General features: G+C 31.4%; 1 protein-coding gene across 9 annotated transcripts in view; it reads right to left on the bottom strand.

The window, feature by feature from the left end:
* Nucleotides 1-18,716, bottom strand: part of Pdfr (Pigment-dispersing factor receptor) — an 83,507-nt gene that overhangs the window by 23,091 nt on the left and 41,700 nt on the right. For 8 of the 9 annotated variants that reach the window (XR_011801771.1, XR_011801773.1, XR_011801772.1 and 5 more), the window contains exons 3-10: nucleotides 16,754-16,861; nucleotides 5,421-5,581; nucleotides 4,532-4,635; nucleotides 3,576-3,720; nucleotides 2,015-2,117; nucleotides 973-1,093; nucleotides 387-465; nucleotides 205-290 (exon numbers count right to left, since the gene is read on the bottom strand). Coding sequence is in view for 5 of the 9 variants with exons in the window: in XM_072017817.1 (XP_071873918.1) it covers nucleotides 205-290; nucleotides 387-465; nucleotides 973-1,093; nucleotides 2,015-2,117; nucleotides 3,576-3,720; nucleotides 4,532-4,635; nucleotides 5,421-5,581; nucleotides 16,754-16,861 (907 nt within the window). In the remaining 4 variants the exon portion in view is untranslated. Of the gene's footprint in view, nucleotides 1-204; nucleotides 291-386; nucleotides 466-972; nucleotides 1,094-2,014; nucleotides 2,118-3,575; nucleotides 3,721-4,531; nucleotides 4,636-5,420; nucleotides 5,582-16,753; nucleotides 16,862-17,704; nucleotides 17,844-18,716 lie in introns of those variants that run through there. The other variant, XM_072017820.1, reaches the window with a different exon arrangement.

Below are 18,716 nucleotides of genomic sequence, written 5' to 3'. Positions count from 1 at the left end.
CCACTACTTTCCTACTTTTAATTAAAAAGTTGTGAGTATGGTATAAACACGTTGACCCAGACTTCGCGAAGTCTATTAATTAAATATCCTTGTTCTTTTTTGCTTGATAAGATTGGACAACTCGTTGTATCTTAGCTACTTTATCTTCTGCTTGTGACACTTACTTCGTTCTTAGAAGAAGTTACTGTCATGTGAATTACTTACAAGACTTGCTCGATTTCGCTGGTGTGACTCTGTCGAAGCTTCACCACGAGCACTCTGACGATGTTCAGCAGAAACAGAAAATTGAGCTAAAGGATCAAAATCAATAGAAAGATTTCTATAGTTTCCTGTATCTAGTCATTGCTGCAAATTAAAATGTATCTTTCCAAATTAATATTACTCACCAATATCACTGCAAATCTAGGTCCCTCTAGGATCCAAAAGTAGGAAGACAGATTGTATCCAGACCAGCATCTGGTAAATCTGATACAAGCACCATAAACAAATCTTAATTAACAAGCTTCTACCAAGAACTGATGATGAATAGGAAATCCAAGTATTAAATACAACATTATATTATACTAATTTACATAATATAATTTCATTATATATTTTACATATAGAAAAATTGGCTCTTGTTTAAACAATTTATCAACTATTCAAACAGCAAATGTATTTAATTCTGGTGAAACTTACTATCTTCTTTGTGAAAATATCAAAAAGTTTACGTGGATAATCTTCTCTACAGCTGAGAAAATTTAAGATTTAGTTGAGGACTGAATAGATTTCTACACTATTCCATGATAAATGCAATCTCATCTGAAAGTGTAATCAAAGGTATTCAATAAATCTGTCATGGTGTCTAACTAAATGAAGGGAAACTTTAGGTAGATGCACTTAGAGGATGAGTTTTAGAATCTTAATCACCCATAGCTGAATTTCGTGTAGCTATAGCTTCATTTCCTATAGACTTGGCAATCTCCGACTTACTTCGACTTTGGATGGTAATAGAAGGCGGTGATGATGGCCCAAACTAGCGTCATTATGACGGGGCATCCCCATCCGATGAACCGATACATCCTGTAGTATGAGTTTTCTTGGAACACCGTTACTGGAACAGTAATTAAAAGACGGTGCGATTATTTGATAGAATTTCAAACTCTTGATTCCTATAACAAAGCAGGATTTTGTAACATGGAAAATTTATTGGGACTAGGTAAGTAGGTCAGTTACTTGGAAATTGTTCCAGATGCCTTAGTAGATATACAGAGTGTTTTATCAACTCCATTTATCCCAAAATACTTAATATTTAAAATTACCTACAATTATTTAATATTTATCTTGGAAGATAAATACACTAGTTAAAATCACTATTCTAATATTTCATAAAACCTACTTAAGAATAGAAACCTTAGAATATTTTTTAATAAAAAATTTAGTAACTTGAAGGAGATTGCTATTGGTATCTATGGTATTAATTTTGAATTACAGAATTAGCAGGAGACTGAATATAAGATAATAATCATTGGTATTTTCTCTTTTCATTGTAACTTTTCAATAAAGTTTCATTTCAACCAATAATTATGTAAATTTCATTTCTTATTTATGTTTATAGAAAGTCTACAGAAAGATGCTATGCTGTTGATACACTCCTAAACAAACTCCAAATTTATCAGTATTATAAATATTTTCCCTAAGATATAGAAAATCTTTAGTTTGGATGAAGATATTTTATTTCATAAAAAGTTTTCAATCTTAAATTCAAGTTGTTAAAATTGGCAGGATTCAAAATTTAATAGCAAACAAGTAGAATAAGTTTTTACTGAACCAACGTGATCAAGCTAAAAATAGCACGAATAATTGGAAAGGAAGATATGAATTTCCTAGTAAGAACAAAAACTTGAGAGCAAACAATTTTTTAATTAGAACTGAATTGTCTTGGAGCCACAAAAGCTTGGAGAAATATCTGTTCTTCGGTTTCTGTGTTGATAATGTAAAGGAAATTTTGAAAAATAAACGTCGGTTCACTTACCAGTGACCATATTATGCAAGAACAGTCCCTCTATGAACATCCACATGAACATAGCGGTTTTGGTGTACTCCAAAAGGGCGTAGCTGGCCTCACAGAGCACAGGCTTTAAGAAAAAGGAGTTTCGAAAGTAGATTTTAACATTAGACTGTCTTTAACATCTGTTAATTATAAATTTAACTTGTCACTTGGATCTCTTTCAATTTCTTTAATTTCTTGGAAATAACAATTCTTGTTATATAATAATTAATTAGGATATTACTAATTAAGATACTAATATGATAATTTCTTTTAATGTTTCATTTCTGTTGGAAATAAATTATATTGTATTTTTATTTGGAAGAATTAAAGTTAATTTATCTGAAACTGATTTGTCTTTATTGAATCTCAATTTTATTAATCATAGAAATTTCTGTCTGATTAATAACTTGAACCAATATATAAAATATCTTACAACTATAGATTAACTCTCCTACTACTATTGATAAATTGTATTTCACTTAAATTATCTAACGATAATTACATAATGTTTAATAAATATTACTATTTCAGATAATTATATTTCTGATGATAGCATAGATGTACAATCTCAGATTATTAATATATATATAATTATATATTCATATAAATTAAAACACTCAAATGTAGAATAATAGAGGATAGAAAATGGAACATTTTTTTACTAATAAACATTCTTGATTTTACTTTCTTTCTTAGTACTGAAGTTTTAAAAGTATAATAGTTGAGCTCCTGACAACGAGTAACACGGCGTGCCAGCTGCTGCATGCACAGCGGGTTGCTCGCTGTCAGGCGCTCAAGCGTTATATCTTTAGAGCTTTATTACTGGAAAATGAAGACAGATTGGACGTGTGTTTATAGAAGAAAAATGTACCTCGTTCATATAAAGTTTCTTAATATATAATCGCTCACAAAGTTCTACACACACTTTTGTCATACAATCATTTACAGTTATCTACCAATATAAAATATTTTTGAATTTGCTCAGTATACTTTGAGATGGAATTACTTTAGAAATTATAAAACCTCCAATTCTACGAAGATTGCAGATCATTATTAATGTCTACAGAAGAGCTACAAGTTTACTATCATAATATTAAATCTACACTTTTATAACTTCATGCAAGTACAAGTATATGTAAATATGTACATTTTTGTGTCTTTTTGCTTCTTAAAAAAAGCATAATAAATTGTTGCCTTTCCTTAAATGCATATATGTTTCAGAAAATGTTCAATTAATGCAAAATTTTATGCCAAAGAAATTACTGAAGATAATGTTCTTGGTGCAATTCAAATTTATATGTAATATAATAATAATAATATTTTTCAAATTTAAGGGTTTATTCCAAATTTCAGACGATGAATGTAGACTTTTGTGACTAATTGCGTATCAATATAGGTGGAAAACAACGACAATTCGGTAGTCAAATATGTATCAAATGTAAGGGATACATAATCTCCTATGTTTCATGGTATATTAATTAATCAATGCGTTGACAAATGCAGTTTGGAAGCAAGTATTTGTTAGTCAACTACAAACACTTACGGTGTTTCCAATGCCATGTTGAATACCATAAGTCTTCCTCCTGAGGACCTCAATGTCTATGTACAGTGTTAATCTAATCAAGACCTGGACAACCATAGCGACGAACAGATTCTTGTGTATCCTGGTCCTTGTGTTCCTCAGGGACCTAGATTCGCATGAATATTATCATCTCAGTTCTATGTAATTTATTTCCATTTTCATGTGGCATTGTTAACGAGAAAGGCGATGGAATCTTTGTGTCTCGTTTGTAAATAAATGGCTTTTCAGTATCTCGGAAACCGCATGACACTATCAAGGTTTCATCACATTAATCATAAAGCTCTAGCAAGGACTTAACCTAATTCCCTCCAACAGTTGTATTTCCCATCTTTCTGCTGAGATAAATTATTATTTATATAATTGTGCTATCTTGATATTTGGCATTAAGACAAATGGAAAACAGAAATAGCCTAGTTATACTTAAAATAAAAAGATATACTATTGGGTTTGGCAACTAAGTGATTATGGATTTGGTCATTAGGTGGTAATGACCAAACCCATAGTTGGTCTTTGAGGTTTCTTCTATTCTTGAGATTCTTTTAAAATGACTATAAAGGTATAATGTCGTTATTTGTATTGAGCTCTAATTGATTTCTTCAAATTTTCAAAATAAATATCTATTTTAATTTTATTATACTTTGACAATAAAATTATCTTTTAAATGGCAGAATATTAGCTCGTATTTACGATAAAAAAAATATATTTTTTTTATTCTTTCATTCATAGAAAATTTTGCCTAATTTACACATTTTGGAAGTATAATACGTTTATTTACATTGGCTTTCAATCGATTTCTTTCAAATCTCCAAAATATGTATTTCAATTTCACTATAGGTTTGTAATGAAATAGTGATTGAAATATTGCTTAATAATATTACCTTTTAGGTAGACAAATTTTGATATGATAAACAATTTACCTAAAACGACAGAATATGGCAAGTGAAGCAAGCAAAGCTACTAGAGAGATGCTTAAACCGACGAATTCTAACGTTCGAGTCTTTTCAGCTATGTCCAGCTTCATCTGAAAAACAAAGAAAAGGTATAACCGATAAAAAAGTTAATTCTCATTAGCTTTTTTACACAAATTATTATGCATCTCCAGTTTTCACGTTTTTTCACTCGTTTTATCATCCAATAGCTACACGACTCTTTTCCAACATTTGATTCTCTTTAATCTTATTTAACAAAAAGCTCCTGGATATTTATACTGTGATCAATGACAGTTTTATTTTTGCAGTACAACCAAATACAAAGATATATCAATCTTTTATCTTTGGATTATCTCGTCAACTCAATTTTTTAATTTTCATTTCTAATAAATAAATAAAAAAAAAAAAAATAGAGAAAAATGATTTTTTAATGTTAGAAACATATTACTTAAAATCCACTTATTTGCTTACTTTTTATTATTTCTTACGCTTATATCTCGTCAAGATAATCTTACGTAGAAAATCGTTTCTTTATTAAATTTCTTCTTGAACACTAATCATGTATTTGACGCTATTCCAGATCATTCACATGTTTGGGTATTACTTATGCATTTAAAAAAAAATTATGTTTCAACGCTACTCATGTATCTGACTATATTTAAAATTATTTGTATTTAGATACTAATCCCTAGTTTAGATACTAAATTGATTGTATCTAAAACAATTTGTGTTTGTACGCTCCTAATGTATTTCTTCAATGTTCATCTTTGAACACTAATATTTGCCTTTACCATCTAAATGGATACAATTCTGATTCTCATTTAATCCATTTAATTCGAATTTCAGCTGATAATAATCCAGCTTTTAAGACACTCACGTTACCCTCGACGGTGTTGGTGTAAACTTTTCCATGCAGCCGGAGCATTTCTGGTGTCAAACAAGTTGTGTAGTTTGCCCAGCCGTGCGAGTATTCCTCGTTATTCGTCCCATTCTGACCTTCCCATCGACCATTGTAACCACACTTCTTCTCCACCGATTCTAAACAAACAGCACACATAATTTAACGAGTGCGAGCTTCCCTGATGGTATCAGATACGGTGCAGTGTTGGTTGTACTGTTTTCCACTGTGTTGTAGTGTTGTACAAAACCTAACGAAGACAAATGGATTTACTATGTTGTCCAATGTGGCCAATTAAACTGTTTGATTAGCAATCTACCAAAATATCTCACTTGGCTGGAATCAAACAAGCTCCAACTACCAACATTTGTCTAACTAATCCTGAACAAGTTTGAGAATTGTTTAGCAGGATAAACGGGAACACTGGGTTTTGGAAATTGATTTAAAAGTTGACGTATTCGATTGGAATCTTAAAGCTACGTAGATTTGTGCTATTTTTGAAGCAATATATTTTACGTATAATTCTGTATAATCCTTATTCTTATTTTGTAATTTTTATATTTTTTCTAATCTTTAAATTTTCGTAACTTTTGTAATTTTTATGGTCCCCAAATTTATAATTTTTTAATTATGGCCTTGCGGGATACAGGAGTAATTAACACAGTAAATTAATAAGAAATAATAAAAATTATTAAATAAGTATCATCTATTCTTAGTGAGAATACTATTCTTATTGATTAAACTAATAATTATTAATATTAATATATTATTAATAATAGTACGTTATTGTATTAATTACAATTTATTGTCATTAATATAAATTACTGACCATTAAAGTATTCAATTAAATTTAATGAGTTTCATTTTCAATTTATGAAACAATCGAATAAATTCGATTTATAAATCTTTTTTTATTGCTACGAAACATTTTCCTTTTTTGACAAATTGTATTTTACCTTTGAGCTTCGTAAAAGAAATCTTCTTTTTTAAAGAATTTTGAATGGCGAGCAAACACTGATGTAAATCAGGTTGCTCGTTCGTCTCCTTAATTACGTTTATTTATGTTTAACATCTGCAAATTATTTTGCAAATTTTATTATTTCCAATTACTTCGCAAATGTTACAGAATATTTGTCTGCTTGGACTGTAATAACATTTGCGAAATATTTAGCAAACGCAACGCTGTCGCGAAATGTGAATTAAATTGGTGAACTACCGACACAGTTTTCACCAATGCATAGTAAATTGCTCGTCGTCAGGCGTCCAAAGAGAAATAAGATCTAAAAAATTCCAAAAATTCAAACTTAAAATACAGATTGCAAGGAAAGAAAGATATTTTATTATAATAAAAAAATAATAAACCAAATTCAAATATTTTCAATATGTATTTGTATACTAAATAATTAAACATCCAAATATATTGTGCAATACACAAATACATTGTGACCTCTACAAATTATTTCACTGTTTGATCCTTAACAATTATTATTTACAGATATTAATAATATTTATTATATACAGTTCTAAATTACAGCTAACAAAACTTTATGAAAAATCAAAACAACAAATTTAAATTAAATAAGGAATTTGCTACGCCAATAGTAATAATTTGAACATTCTGATGTCTCTAAAATTTCCCAAGGAATTCCAATTTCATTTGTAAACCGATTTAATAACTTATAAAAATAAAATAAAACAAAGATACGAAGATTTTGAGTACTATTTGGATTACGTTGGTTAAAATTTGTGGAAATATCAGAGACTGAAATAGGGATTATGTCGTAGGTTATTCTAGTCTCACACATGAAAGTAAACGGATTCGCAACATCATGAATCGGGGGATGATCCACAATTCCAGGACGCGAATGCTGGAGGAGCTTATTTCCAGTACGTGACTCGATAAACTGGTGCAATTTCGCACGATAGTTAATATCCCAGTAAGTATCGGAAACCGAAGGCATTACATAATACAGTTTTATTCGGTTTCTTTAGCGTCTGCGAGAAGAAACAGAGCGACGATACATGAAAACGAAGTTAAGCATGAATATTCCGTACACTCGAGTACATCTGAAGAATAAAAGAAGCAGTACATGTTGTTACGTTTGTATAATGAACATACAGGATACAGATGTAAGAAAATATAAGGGGCGATTCTTGAAGCTAAAATAAGATGAAAATCAAGAATAAAAAAATTGCGTTTTTGGCTTTGTATTTTAGTTATCGTCAATTAAAAATTGTCCGAAAGATCCCTTACGCGAGCAACCCCGCTTACACGAATGAAAGTAGGTCAGCCTACGTAACGGGGTACACAGAGATCCTCAAATAGAACGATACACATGAGCCGAATAAACTGGGTGGAATAAGATTAAACACCCTGTATAGTGTTTCGTTTATAATGAACATTTATGAATGAACAGATTGGATTTAATAACTGGGATAAGCCATAGCTTGTAAATAAAATAGTAGAAGGTAAAAAAGATTTCATCAGGGAAATATAAATGAAGCAAATTTTAAAAGGTAACTTTATTCATAAACGTATTAAAAAATTTAATATAATCTCTGTTTGTACGTGACTATTGTGAGGCGTGGCTTACCCGAATAAAACCGTGCGCGCCCTAATTTGTTAGATTAACAGTTCGTTGAAGTGAAAAATAAAATACATATCTCAAACAAAAATATTCTCTAAATTTCTCGGAAAGAAAGAATTTCTGATGTTTGAAAAGAGTTGAGAGAGTTTGATTTGAGAGTTTGAAAAATTTTCTAACATTTCAAGGATGATCGCAAGCAATTACTAGCAATCAGAAGTGAGACCTTTGAGCCTCTAACATTCATCTTTTTAATTGTCCTTGTATTTATGGAAGCACTGTACACACAGCTTGGGGGAAAGAACCGAAGACAAACTGAAACCTGGCATTCGTTCTCTGATTTTGCCTGTTTAAAGTGAAGACCACACGTGAATTTTGTCCGCTGAAGTAGGAACTATGTGATCCAAATTAAAACACATTAAAACTTTTAACGTAACCATGGCCATATACAGATAGAGTGAAAAAGATGTGATTACATAGAAGAGAAATAGGAGTGAGAAGAGGAAGTTAAGCTATATTTAATTGTAGTTCGTTATTCAAATAAAAATATAATGAAATACCTTCCAGGAATTAAATTCTCGTTGCGGAATTTATTTTTTTTTGAAATTAAATTGAAGTAACATTTTCCACGATTTGAAGCATACCAACATCAAATTTTATATAAAAATTATATATTCTGAAATTTATTTTCAATTGATCGGGTGAAAATTGAAGTAGAATTTTATAAAATTCAAAACGCCAACAATTGCATCATTTTCATGGCAGATTTTAATTTAACTAAAGGCAGTTATTTTTCAAGTTAATAGAAGGAACTTCTTATATGAAATGATTAAAATCAATGGGAAGATACTACAAGAAGGTATCAATTAAACAATAAAAACTTGAATTTCATTTTTAAACTTGAGATTAAAATTAATTAATAAAGGTTCTTTAATTTCATTTAAATTTAAAAACAATATTTAAATAAATTTAAAAATAAAATTCATATGAAATTTATATTAAATTTAAACGAATCTAAAAATGAAATTCATATAAAATTCATATTGAATTTATATAAATTGAAAAGGAAATTTTATTTAAGTAAAATTTAATTTTATAACATTATCAATGCATTTTATTAATTTTCTGTAGAAATAAAATTAAGTTTCTGAATAAAATTGAATTTTGTACATAAAACACGATAATCCCAAGAATAAATTTCCTTTGAAAACTAGAATGTGATGTTACGAAAAATGGCATTCTTGCGATTGGTAAAGGAAAAAATCATTTATTAATTGATAAAATTCGCGAGTATTTTCTGTATTTTAAATATTGTAATATTTATCTTCAGAATATCGTAGTGATGCATAATACCTGTATTGATTTTGGAGCCACAACCACATGCCAACCCCGTGATACAAGATTTCTCAGACTAGGAGATTCATTAACCAATAATATCAATAAAAGAACGGAATCAGATGCTATCGGCAAACCACTTGCCTTATGAGTGCAGAAAATTTGAAACACAGTTGCACAGGGACAAAAATACGGACTTCACCCAAGTACAACTTTGACATCTCAGAATCACGATAAAAATACTCTCAAATACTTAAAAGAAGATCAAATATACTATGGAACCTAACAGCAAGAAGATGTAGAGAGCAACCGAGGTATAGCTGTCGCTAATGATCCTGTCGATGCGACATTAAAATCAAAGAAAAAAAAAAAAGAAAGAACTGTGTAAACAAGAGATTCAGAAGCTTCACTAATGATCAGAGAAGTATCCAGAATCGAAGAATGGTTTATCTTTCTCGTCTGCTCGGTAGGTATTCATTTCCTTTTCAGTTGAAAAGTGGCAAAGCCCCGCCCACCAGCCAGCTGGCATTTAAACGGACATGGAAATTCAATGTAGCCACTTTTCCAAGTGATTCTAGAAAAGGAGAGAAAGAAGGTACGACAAAAAAAGGGGGGGAATTACACGTCGAAGAAAATAAGCAGTAGCATTCTTCTCCGCGTTGATAATACCTACTCCCCTTCTTTTCAATTGAAGAACGAATCTGAAAGCGGATATTCCGCAGAAATAAATCGTTCCATCGTATCGTTGGCTGTATGTTCGCATTGCTACGTAAGATCTTGGAGAACAGGAGTTTTTCTTATTTGAAAATCTGTTGCAAACAGTTCATACTGTTGCTTGCGATTGTTATTAAATTATTATATTCTTTTGAGTTAATTGAACAGGAATTTCTGAATATTGCTATGAATTATAGAAATATGATTTCAATTGAAAATGTCGCGATTGTAAATTGAGGTTAGAAATGTACGGAGAAGATGAGGTTAGAAATGATTAAAAGAATATTAGAAAATGATCTTGTTTAAGAAGCTTTGGACCAGAATAAAAACTGAACTGAAATTGTAGCTAGATATACTGCAAATTCAGATTAGGGGCGTTCAAAAATTGAAATTAGAAAATTAAAAGATTATTATATTAAGATGTATAAGAGTCTGAAAGTATAAATTCAAAGTAACATTGGAGATATTGTAAATACAGGTTAGGAAAAGTCTAGAAAGGATAAGGTTAAAAATTATTAGAGAATTGGATTAATGATGTTCAAGAAACTTAAAATTGAATCTGAGGGCATTACAAATTGAGATTAGAAATATTGAAATATTGGACTGTCTAAGAAAATTTAGTACGGAATCGAATTCTGTAAATTGAGGTTAGAAATTGATACTAGGTTATGGAATAGTAGGGAAACCAAACTTAGATTGCAAACCACAGTTGTAATGAGAAATGTAATATAATGAGCTATGGAAATACCAGAATTTGAAATCGGAAATGTTCGTGCAACATGAGAGTAGACGTCAGTATTAAACTTATAATGAAGATACATTATAATTTGGGATGACAATTATTTAGGAAATTGAAAATGGAATTAGCAATACTACAAATGGAAATATTTACGCAAATTGAAATATAAAAATAGATCTAATGTACAGATAAAGTGAAAGATAAAGAATAGAATCTGTGAAATACGTCTCGAAGAGATGAAACAATATTCTAAGAAATTCACGTCCATGAAGACGAAGTTTAGTTTCAAGTGAATGCGCAGAAGATGCTGAAGAGAATTTAAAACATAAGAAAGAGAAATCAGAAATACTTGTAAAATACATGTGTCAGAATATTTCAGAAAAGTCACGCCCAAGTTATGAAAAATTTTTAAGTATTTGAAAAATATAATCTTAATTTAAGAATAACTAAGAAATAGAATTAAAAGTATGGAAAAAAGGACAAGCGAGAATACTTCACAAAATTAAGCAATCACAAAGATTCATATTTAGGAAGAAGAAAGATCTAAAAATATATAGATCAAAAATATAGTAAAAAAAACCTACTAAAAAATCAAAACTTTGTAGAAACTATGAAGAAGAATATTCTCTACAATTCCAAGCCTAAAGACTCAGATTTTGGAAGAAGAAGAAGAGAAAGAAGAAATTGAAAGTATAACACAGATATAATGAAAAGGGCATTCGAACTTAAAATTTTTTGAAAACCACAGACGAGAATATTCTACAAAATCCATCTTCGATCCTAAAAATTTAGGTTTTGGAAGAAGGAAAATAAGAAACAAAAAAGTCATAAAAAAATCAAAAACCATAGATTCCCCAAAATCCTCATCATCTCCAAAGATTCAGATTCTGGAAGGACCACTTCATCAGTTCTTGAAACAGAAAATTTTCGACCCGAAGGTTTAATCCACTTACGAATCCCAGAAACGTGACGTATATAATGCGAGGACGTAGTCATTCCAAAAAAAAAAAAGAAAAAATAAGAAAATAAAAAGCAGGAAAGGGAGAAAAGAAATTTTCGTGGATTAACGACAGATGTGACTCGTTGTTGTCGTTCTTCTATTCTCCACGGTGTACCCGATTCAACTTCGCTACTGTGCTGAATGCGACCTGACCTGCATGCAAATTCCTCGTGTTGTTACAATACGAAAATCCGCCAGGGGACTTGGAAGTATACCAGCTCGCTGTATTTCATAGAGTTCGGTGTTGGATCACCGGGAATCATTCGCTTTGTTTCTTGTTTCACAGATTTGTCTCAGTGCGAAATTTATTTTCTGCCGTTATCTTCCTCAAGATTTACTTTTATAGAACTCGATCCTAGATCGGATTGCCTGCATCGGATATTTTTAACGACAGTTTGTTCGGTTTTAGGTGGAAGCCTTCGGTAAATTGGATGTGACGCATTTTTTCTTGGAAAGTCTAATGATTGAAGGTTTTCAGTTTTGGAATTGTAAATTTTAATCCTCCATTGTAGCATTTTTAAATCGTATATAGCTTCGCAAAACGAACATATTTAAATATTTGTAGATATCTTTTATCAATACGTATATTTCTTCGGTATAAAATATTGGACCCACACTAGGGGTGGGCATTTTGTAGAGAGTAGTTTTTGTCTTACATATGTAACAAGTACATGATTCGTTTCTGTTCATTTTTCGGTAAAATGAAATTAAAATGTAAATTTTTAAGCGCCTGACAGTAGGCAACTAGCAACTCCGCTTAAATTGCATTGGGAGACGGGATGCTAGTACTCAGGCGCGTCAAATTGCGATGTCTGTAGTTTTATTTACTTGCACATTTCTGGGTACATTTCTTCATGTTAAAAATGGTCGAAGATTTCAAAATCTGTTAATATCAGATTGCAAAATTATTTTTTGTGTAAAATACGAATAAAAACTAGTATTACTACAATCTTTTAATGGTTGTAGTATACTGTTTGTTTAATAAAACTATCTTGAATAAAGCAGAAGATAAAAATTTCTATATTGGAAAATCTTTTTTCCGTAAAATATGAATGTAAAAGTTACTTAAATTGTGTGTTCCTAACCTATATGTAACCACACGGTCGATATGGCTATTACCATGTCATCACGTCAATATGAGGATTTACGTTCAGTACATTTGTAATTTGACTCTAAATATAACCCAAATCTAATTGCATCGGAAAGCTGTTTAATCAAGGGATGTTCCTTGAACAGATAAAACGGTTCATAACCTAAATCTGATTGCATGCTACAGCTGTTTAACATCGGTCTACATTAACCTGAGGATATATGGTGAATCAACAAAATGATTTTCGAAATCTAATACAAATCTAACATACACACACAGGTGTTCAAACAGACAGTACTTTGCAAATCAGCATAACGATTCTTAGATCAAACCAGATTGGAAACCAATGCAAACCTAACCGTGTTATACATGTAGTGTAGAGCGACATATTACAATCGTAGTTCGATACATTATATCGTCCTAACCTATCAGTCGTTATTATTATCGGTCGCAGTAATTATTACTTTGAAGAATGGGGAAACGAAGAAGGAGAAATTTTTATGGAACCATGCATAGGGAACCAAAATTTTTGTTTTGGTTACAATTCTCAGATTAGTTAGTATATCTCTTGCAGATCATTTGTTTAGCACTGTAACGATTCCAGTTATGCTAGAATCGATTTTTGTATCAATTTTGCAATAATTGAAATCTTACGTCGCTAAGAAAGTATTTAGGTTCATTATAAAGCTGTTTAACGATGACGAATTGTACTGAAACATATTTCAGACGTGAAGGTTAGGAATGCATTAGTTTAACTTCCTACTTAAAATTTATTTTAGAAAAAAAATTGACAAAGAACCATACGTTTGATACATTTATAGAGGATTTAATACAAAAATCTAATCTGTGACAATATTTTTGTTCACTAAACATTATATGTTTAATAGTATACATATATTATATCATATGTATATTTAGGGCCGGTCTCCTTTAACCGGAGTCGTGTCGTAAGCTGACGACATCGATTCCTATCCGGGATTCGCTGACACAGGCAGCTTACTTGAACTTGCTACCCGGCCTCCGCAATACATTTCCGTTTCCACGACGACAATAACAGGCAGACAGTGCGAATGAGAACCAGGGAACTCCCGATACTCGACCCACTTCGCCGCATTTTCATTGCACTCGATAACGCTGTCACATGTTACTGCCACTAACCGTCTGGCAAATCCACTTTAACTGTCTTTTTCCATTCTCTTTAACAATAATTCTATTCTCCGCTGATTGAACTAGTCTTACAAATTTAGTCGATGTCTTTGGGGAGAAGTATTATATATACAAATTGATTGACATTTTGTGGAAATTTATGAAAAGCTGAATGATAAGTTTGATTATTTGAAATAACTTCTTTGGAATGTAAAGGATTTTTATATAGAATCAATGGAGATAATCTTAAATTTTTAATTTGTCAACGTTTTTTACGTTTTTTAGAAATTTATATAGAATTAAAGTATACCTAGAAAAAATGGCAGTCTAAACCAGAATACCAACTTAAATTTTTCCTCTCTTAAAGTTTGCAGAAGGACGAAGAAACGTAGAAAGGCAAGCAAAGGGGAATAATCATGGGTTAAGCAGCAACGAGTTAGGTTAGAAGTACTTAAGAGTGATTCTTTAAGTTCGTTTTACATTTGGGACGCCATCTATTTAGGGAGCTTTTCCATAGAAATTATGAACTTGACTCAGGAACTTGGTTCTCCTTTGATTAGAATTTGGTACGAACGTTTAGGAATTTCTGATCACCGATGTGAACTCGTCAACATTCTTCCGCCAACGTTCTACTATGCAAATGCGCTTTTAGCCACCGTGGAATTTCAAGGTTTCGCTTCGACGAGCTGGATTAATAAGTCAATAACACCGAAAAGCATTCAACTTTCTCAAAGCTTGGTCAACGACGTTAATTGCATCTAATGACAAACTTCCCCGGAAAAAATCCTTTAAATTGGTTGAAAGTTAAAAATACTTCAATCGAGATGGTGCTTATTAAACTTCTTATTAAAAAACTATTCAATTAATTAATACTAACTGTAATTTCTCAAGTCTACATAGTATTTATTGAAAACGTTTATTCGTTCTTTATTTATTAAAGTTAGATATTTACTTCTTCCACGTAATCATCACCTATTGCATTCTCTACGTATCTCTTACGTTCTCTGCGTTTAATTATTTTTATTAAGTTTTCTGACTTCCAAATTCTCGAATGGAAATTTATATTTGATTCTTCTTTCATTCGTTAGTCTATCGTAATTGCCTATGATGTTCGTTAATAACGGGTCGTTCCCAAGTTGTACGTTGTAGAAGCTTTTCGCATTTTGTCTAATGTGATCTCTCGTGTATTCCGCTTTAGATCCCTTGTATAAATCTGTTATTCTTGCGTATCTGTTCTTGTTCAGTATAGTAGTTTGGTATAGGCATCGGTAGCTTGCCAAGTTATCTACTTCATTACCAGACCGCCTTTTTCTTTCATAGTTAAATGTTGGAAACGCAGCTTAAGGCTTTTCGCACTAGGTTAGTCTCCTGAATCTTTCTCGAACTCTGAATGCATTTCGTACCGATTTTTTTATGCACGGTGTACTTTCTATACCTACGTTGATGGTCTTACGGAAGAAACGAAGCTTAAGCGATTAAAAATAAATCTGCATTATTCTTTTAGAATTTCCGTCCACATCTGAAGCTCCTTTTCTTATGGAAAATGCATTTCATTTGTCTTTGCAGGGCTTAAGCAACGAAAAATACTCTAAATTATTCTTCTGGAATTTTCTTTCGTTTTCTCACTAATCTTCTCATGCGAAATATCTCCCATTTTTCTTCTCACGTTTAATGACTCATTGGAAACAAAGTTTACATCATTTAAGAATACACTATATTATTCCTCTGGCATTTTCTTCTATTCTTGATGTTCCTTTTCAGTAGGCTGCTCATACAGATTACTTTTTTATTTTTCCTCCCACAGTCTCTCATTTAAAATGTTACTTTTATCTTAATCTTTTAAAGAACACTGACACATTCCACGTACAGGAATAGAATTAATTCTCTTTCAGTTCAAACAGTCCAGCGCTTTATTGTCAGATGGATATTCATCTTGCAAATCCAACTTTATCTGGTTTGTAACAATTATTGAAAATAAAAATTTAAAGGTCACCCTATATTTAATATTATACTTCAGAGTATAGGAACTGTACCTTTCCATTCTGTATTACAGAAGAAGAAAAGAAGAACAGAAATTTATCTCTGTCATGTTATGAAAGATTTTAAAAGAATAATATAAAAAATATTTCCTATAATCCTTAATATAAGAATGTATTTTCTAATTCAATATGGCAGAAAAAAATAGGAATTTATTTCAGCAGCACTATGCAATGTTGACTTTTAAAAAACAATTTCCTATAATATAGAAAAACATTATTTTCTATAATCCTTCAAAGTATAAAAAATATATTTTATAATCCTGTATCGTAGAAAAAAAAAATAGAAATTTGTTTCTATGGTAAACTGAAAGATTTTAATTTTTTAAAAAGTTTTAACTCTTTTTTAATTAGTATGCGAATACTATAACACATACAATGTTGTGCAAATACTATTCGTAGCCACTGTGTGTATAAATCTTAGGAAAATACTCACTGATTAACAATCAACATATCACCATGTTCCCACCAAACCTGATTTCTATCTTCAAAACGTATTTGGAAATTCCATACATATAAATTCTAATTACATTATTACTCGATATTCTCTTCACTCGTTTCCTTCTATCTACGTTCCAGCTTTACATCTATACACACAGTGTATATCAGCCCAGGTAACAAGCAATTTAAATGTGCATTCATCAAACGGTGACACGTGTATACTTACTGGTTGCGTCGAATACATCTTCGAACGGGCATTTCTGTTTGGTCGTCGTAGATGCTTTGGTCGGTGGCCAGCATAGCAAAGAATCCCAGACCGGTTCACACCACAGCTCTGTAAAATGAAACAGAAACGGATACGTGAACCACATTACTGTCACACCGTGTTTCCTCATACTGGACCGCATGTCGCTGCTTTATACAATTTTGAAATCAACTACCTAACTGATATACGAGATTGGTTGCTCTTTGAATTTCGTTTGCAGCTTTCGTATGCGGAGCGAGCCACCGAAATATCCCAGGAAACAGACGTCTCTATATTTTGTAGCATACAGAGTATCTCAGCTAAATTGGTTCCCCTTAATATCTAGCTCATGCGTGAATGACCAAACTGTTAAACTGTTAACTGTTAAATTAAGCCACCTGCATGTTAAATTTCGATTTCACATTATTTCACGTTAAAATAGTTAACTTCTAAGTGGAACAGATACTGAGAGGAAATTGGAGATAGATACGGAAATTTAGAGTTCAGAGCATATAGTAGGAAGGTGTAGCTTACTGGAAATTGGCCAATTAGTAGAGAAGAGATAGTCAACGACGAAGAAGATAAGTCTGTAGATATTGAGATGATATTGAGAGAAGAGTGGGGACAGATACGGAAATTTAAAGTTCACAGCACGTGATAGTAGAGTGTAGGTTTCTAGAAATTGGGCAGTTAATAAAGAAGAGATAGTCAACGAAGAAGGAAGATATAGGTCTGTAAACTGGGTGAAGAAATTGGGAAAGAAGAAGAAGAAGAAAAGAGCGAAGAGAAAAGTATTTGTAGCGTATTTAGTTAACTAGGTCGATTGGGTAATTAGTTATTAGTGATGTTTGTAGATTGCAAATATATATTTGACAGGGCTGTAGACAGTATTATCCTTTACATACACGTTATTTTGTTAAATAATTCGATTACCCATTGTACTGCTTACATGAGAAACATCTCAAGACAAAGCTGCTTCACTTGCACTTCGCACCTGCACACTGTAGCCTACTTCCTTAACGCCATCCTGAAACTAAGCGTTTCAGGCCTCATTTTGTCCACTTTGATTGGCCAATCAAATTAAACGACTTCTGGTCAGATCTTGGAAATTGAACACCTGGATAAAACTTCCGAGTTGAGTCATCAGTTTGATCAGTCAAGCGAAATATCGCTCAATGTAGACAGAGATAATGGAATTTAAAACCATCAGTTCCAGGTCTACCCTGAAGAAGTGGACTGCAATGTGTACGGAAGGTTCGTGCGAAATGGAAGTGCAAAGTGCAAGTGTAATATTGTAGTTACACAATTGCTTCTGAAAAACCAATACCATGACACCTTACCACAGTGAAGATGTGAAATGTAAAATTCTCAAGACAAAGTTACATAATTTCAAGGGGCACATGTAATGGTGGAAAGAATTTTTTCTCAAGTCTACCTCACTCGCCTCTTGAAATAATTTATCTTCGTCATGAGAATCCTCTTACGCGATTACAAGTGAGCCAGATATTTAGGTGATCACATTTACGTAGCTCAGGCACTCTGTATATCGATTGATTCCTTATCGATGGAATTTCTTTCTTTATGGTATTTTTCTTATTGGTAGAATTCTATTTTTAGCCTGCTTTCAATGCGTTTATTTAATCGTATAATTATTTTTTTAAATTTTCATTGATACGCGTATGATTTCTTCTTTGAATTTCATATTAAGGTTTTTTATTTAAATTTCAAACATTAATTTGAATATTATGCTAAAATTGTCAATTTACTATCTGAATTTCAAACTAAGGTATCAACCTACGATTTACAGTTTGAATTTCGTATTAAAATTTCTAATTTACAATTGTATAATCCCTTTTTGGAGTTCTTGTATCATTCCTCCTTTAAATTTCAGCTTAAGGTTCCTCGTTTATAGTCCGAATTATATACTAAAGCTTCCATTTTACAA

The sequence above is a fragment of the Bombus fervidus genome, chromosome 15, assembly GCF_041682495.2.
Source record: "Bombus fervidus isolate BK054 chromosome 15, iyBomFerv1, whole genome shotgun sequence".
In the NCBI taxonomy this organism is placed as follows: Eukaryota; Metazoa; Arthropoda; class Insecta; order Hymenoptera; family Apidae; genus Bombus; species Bombus fervidus.
This window is presented reverse-complemented; position numbering and strand designations above follow the sequence as displayed.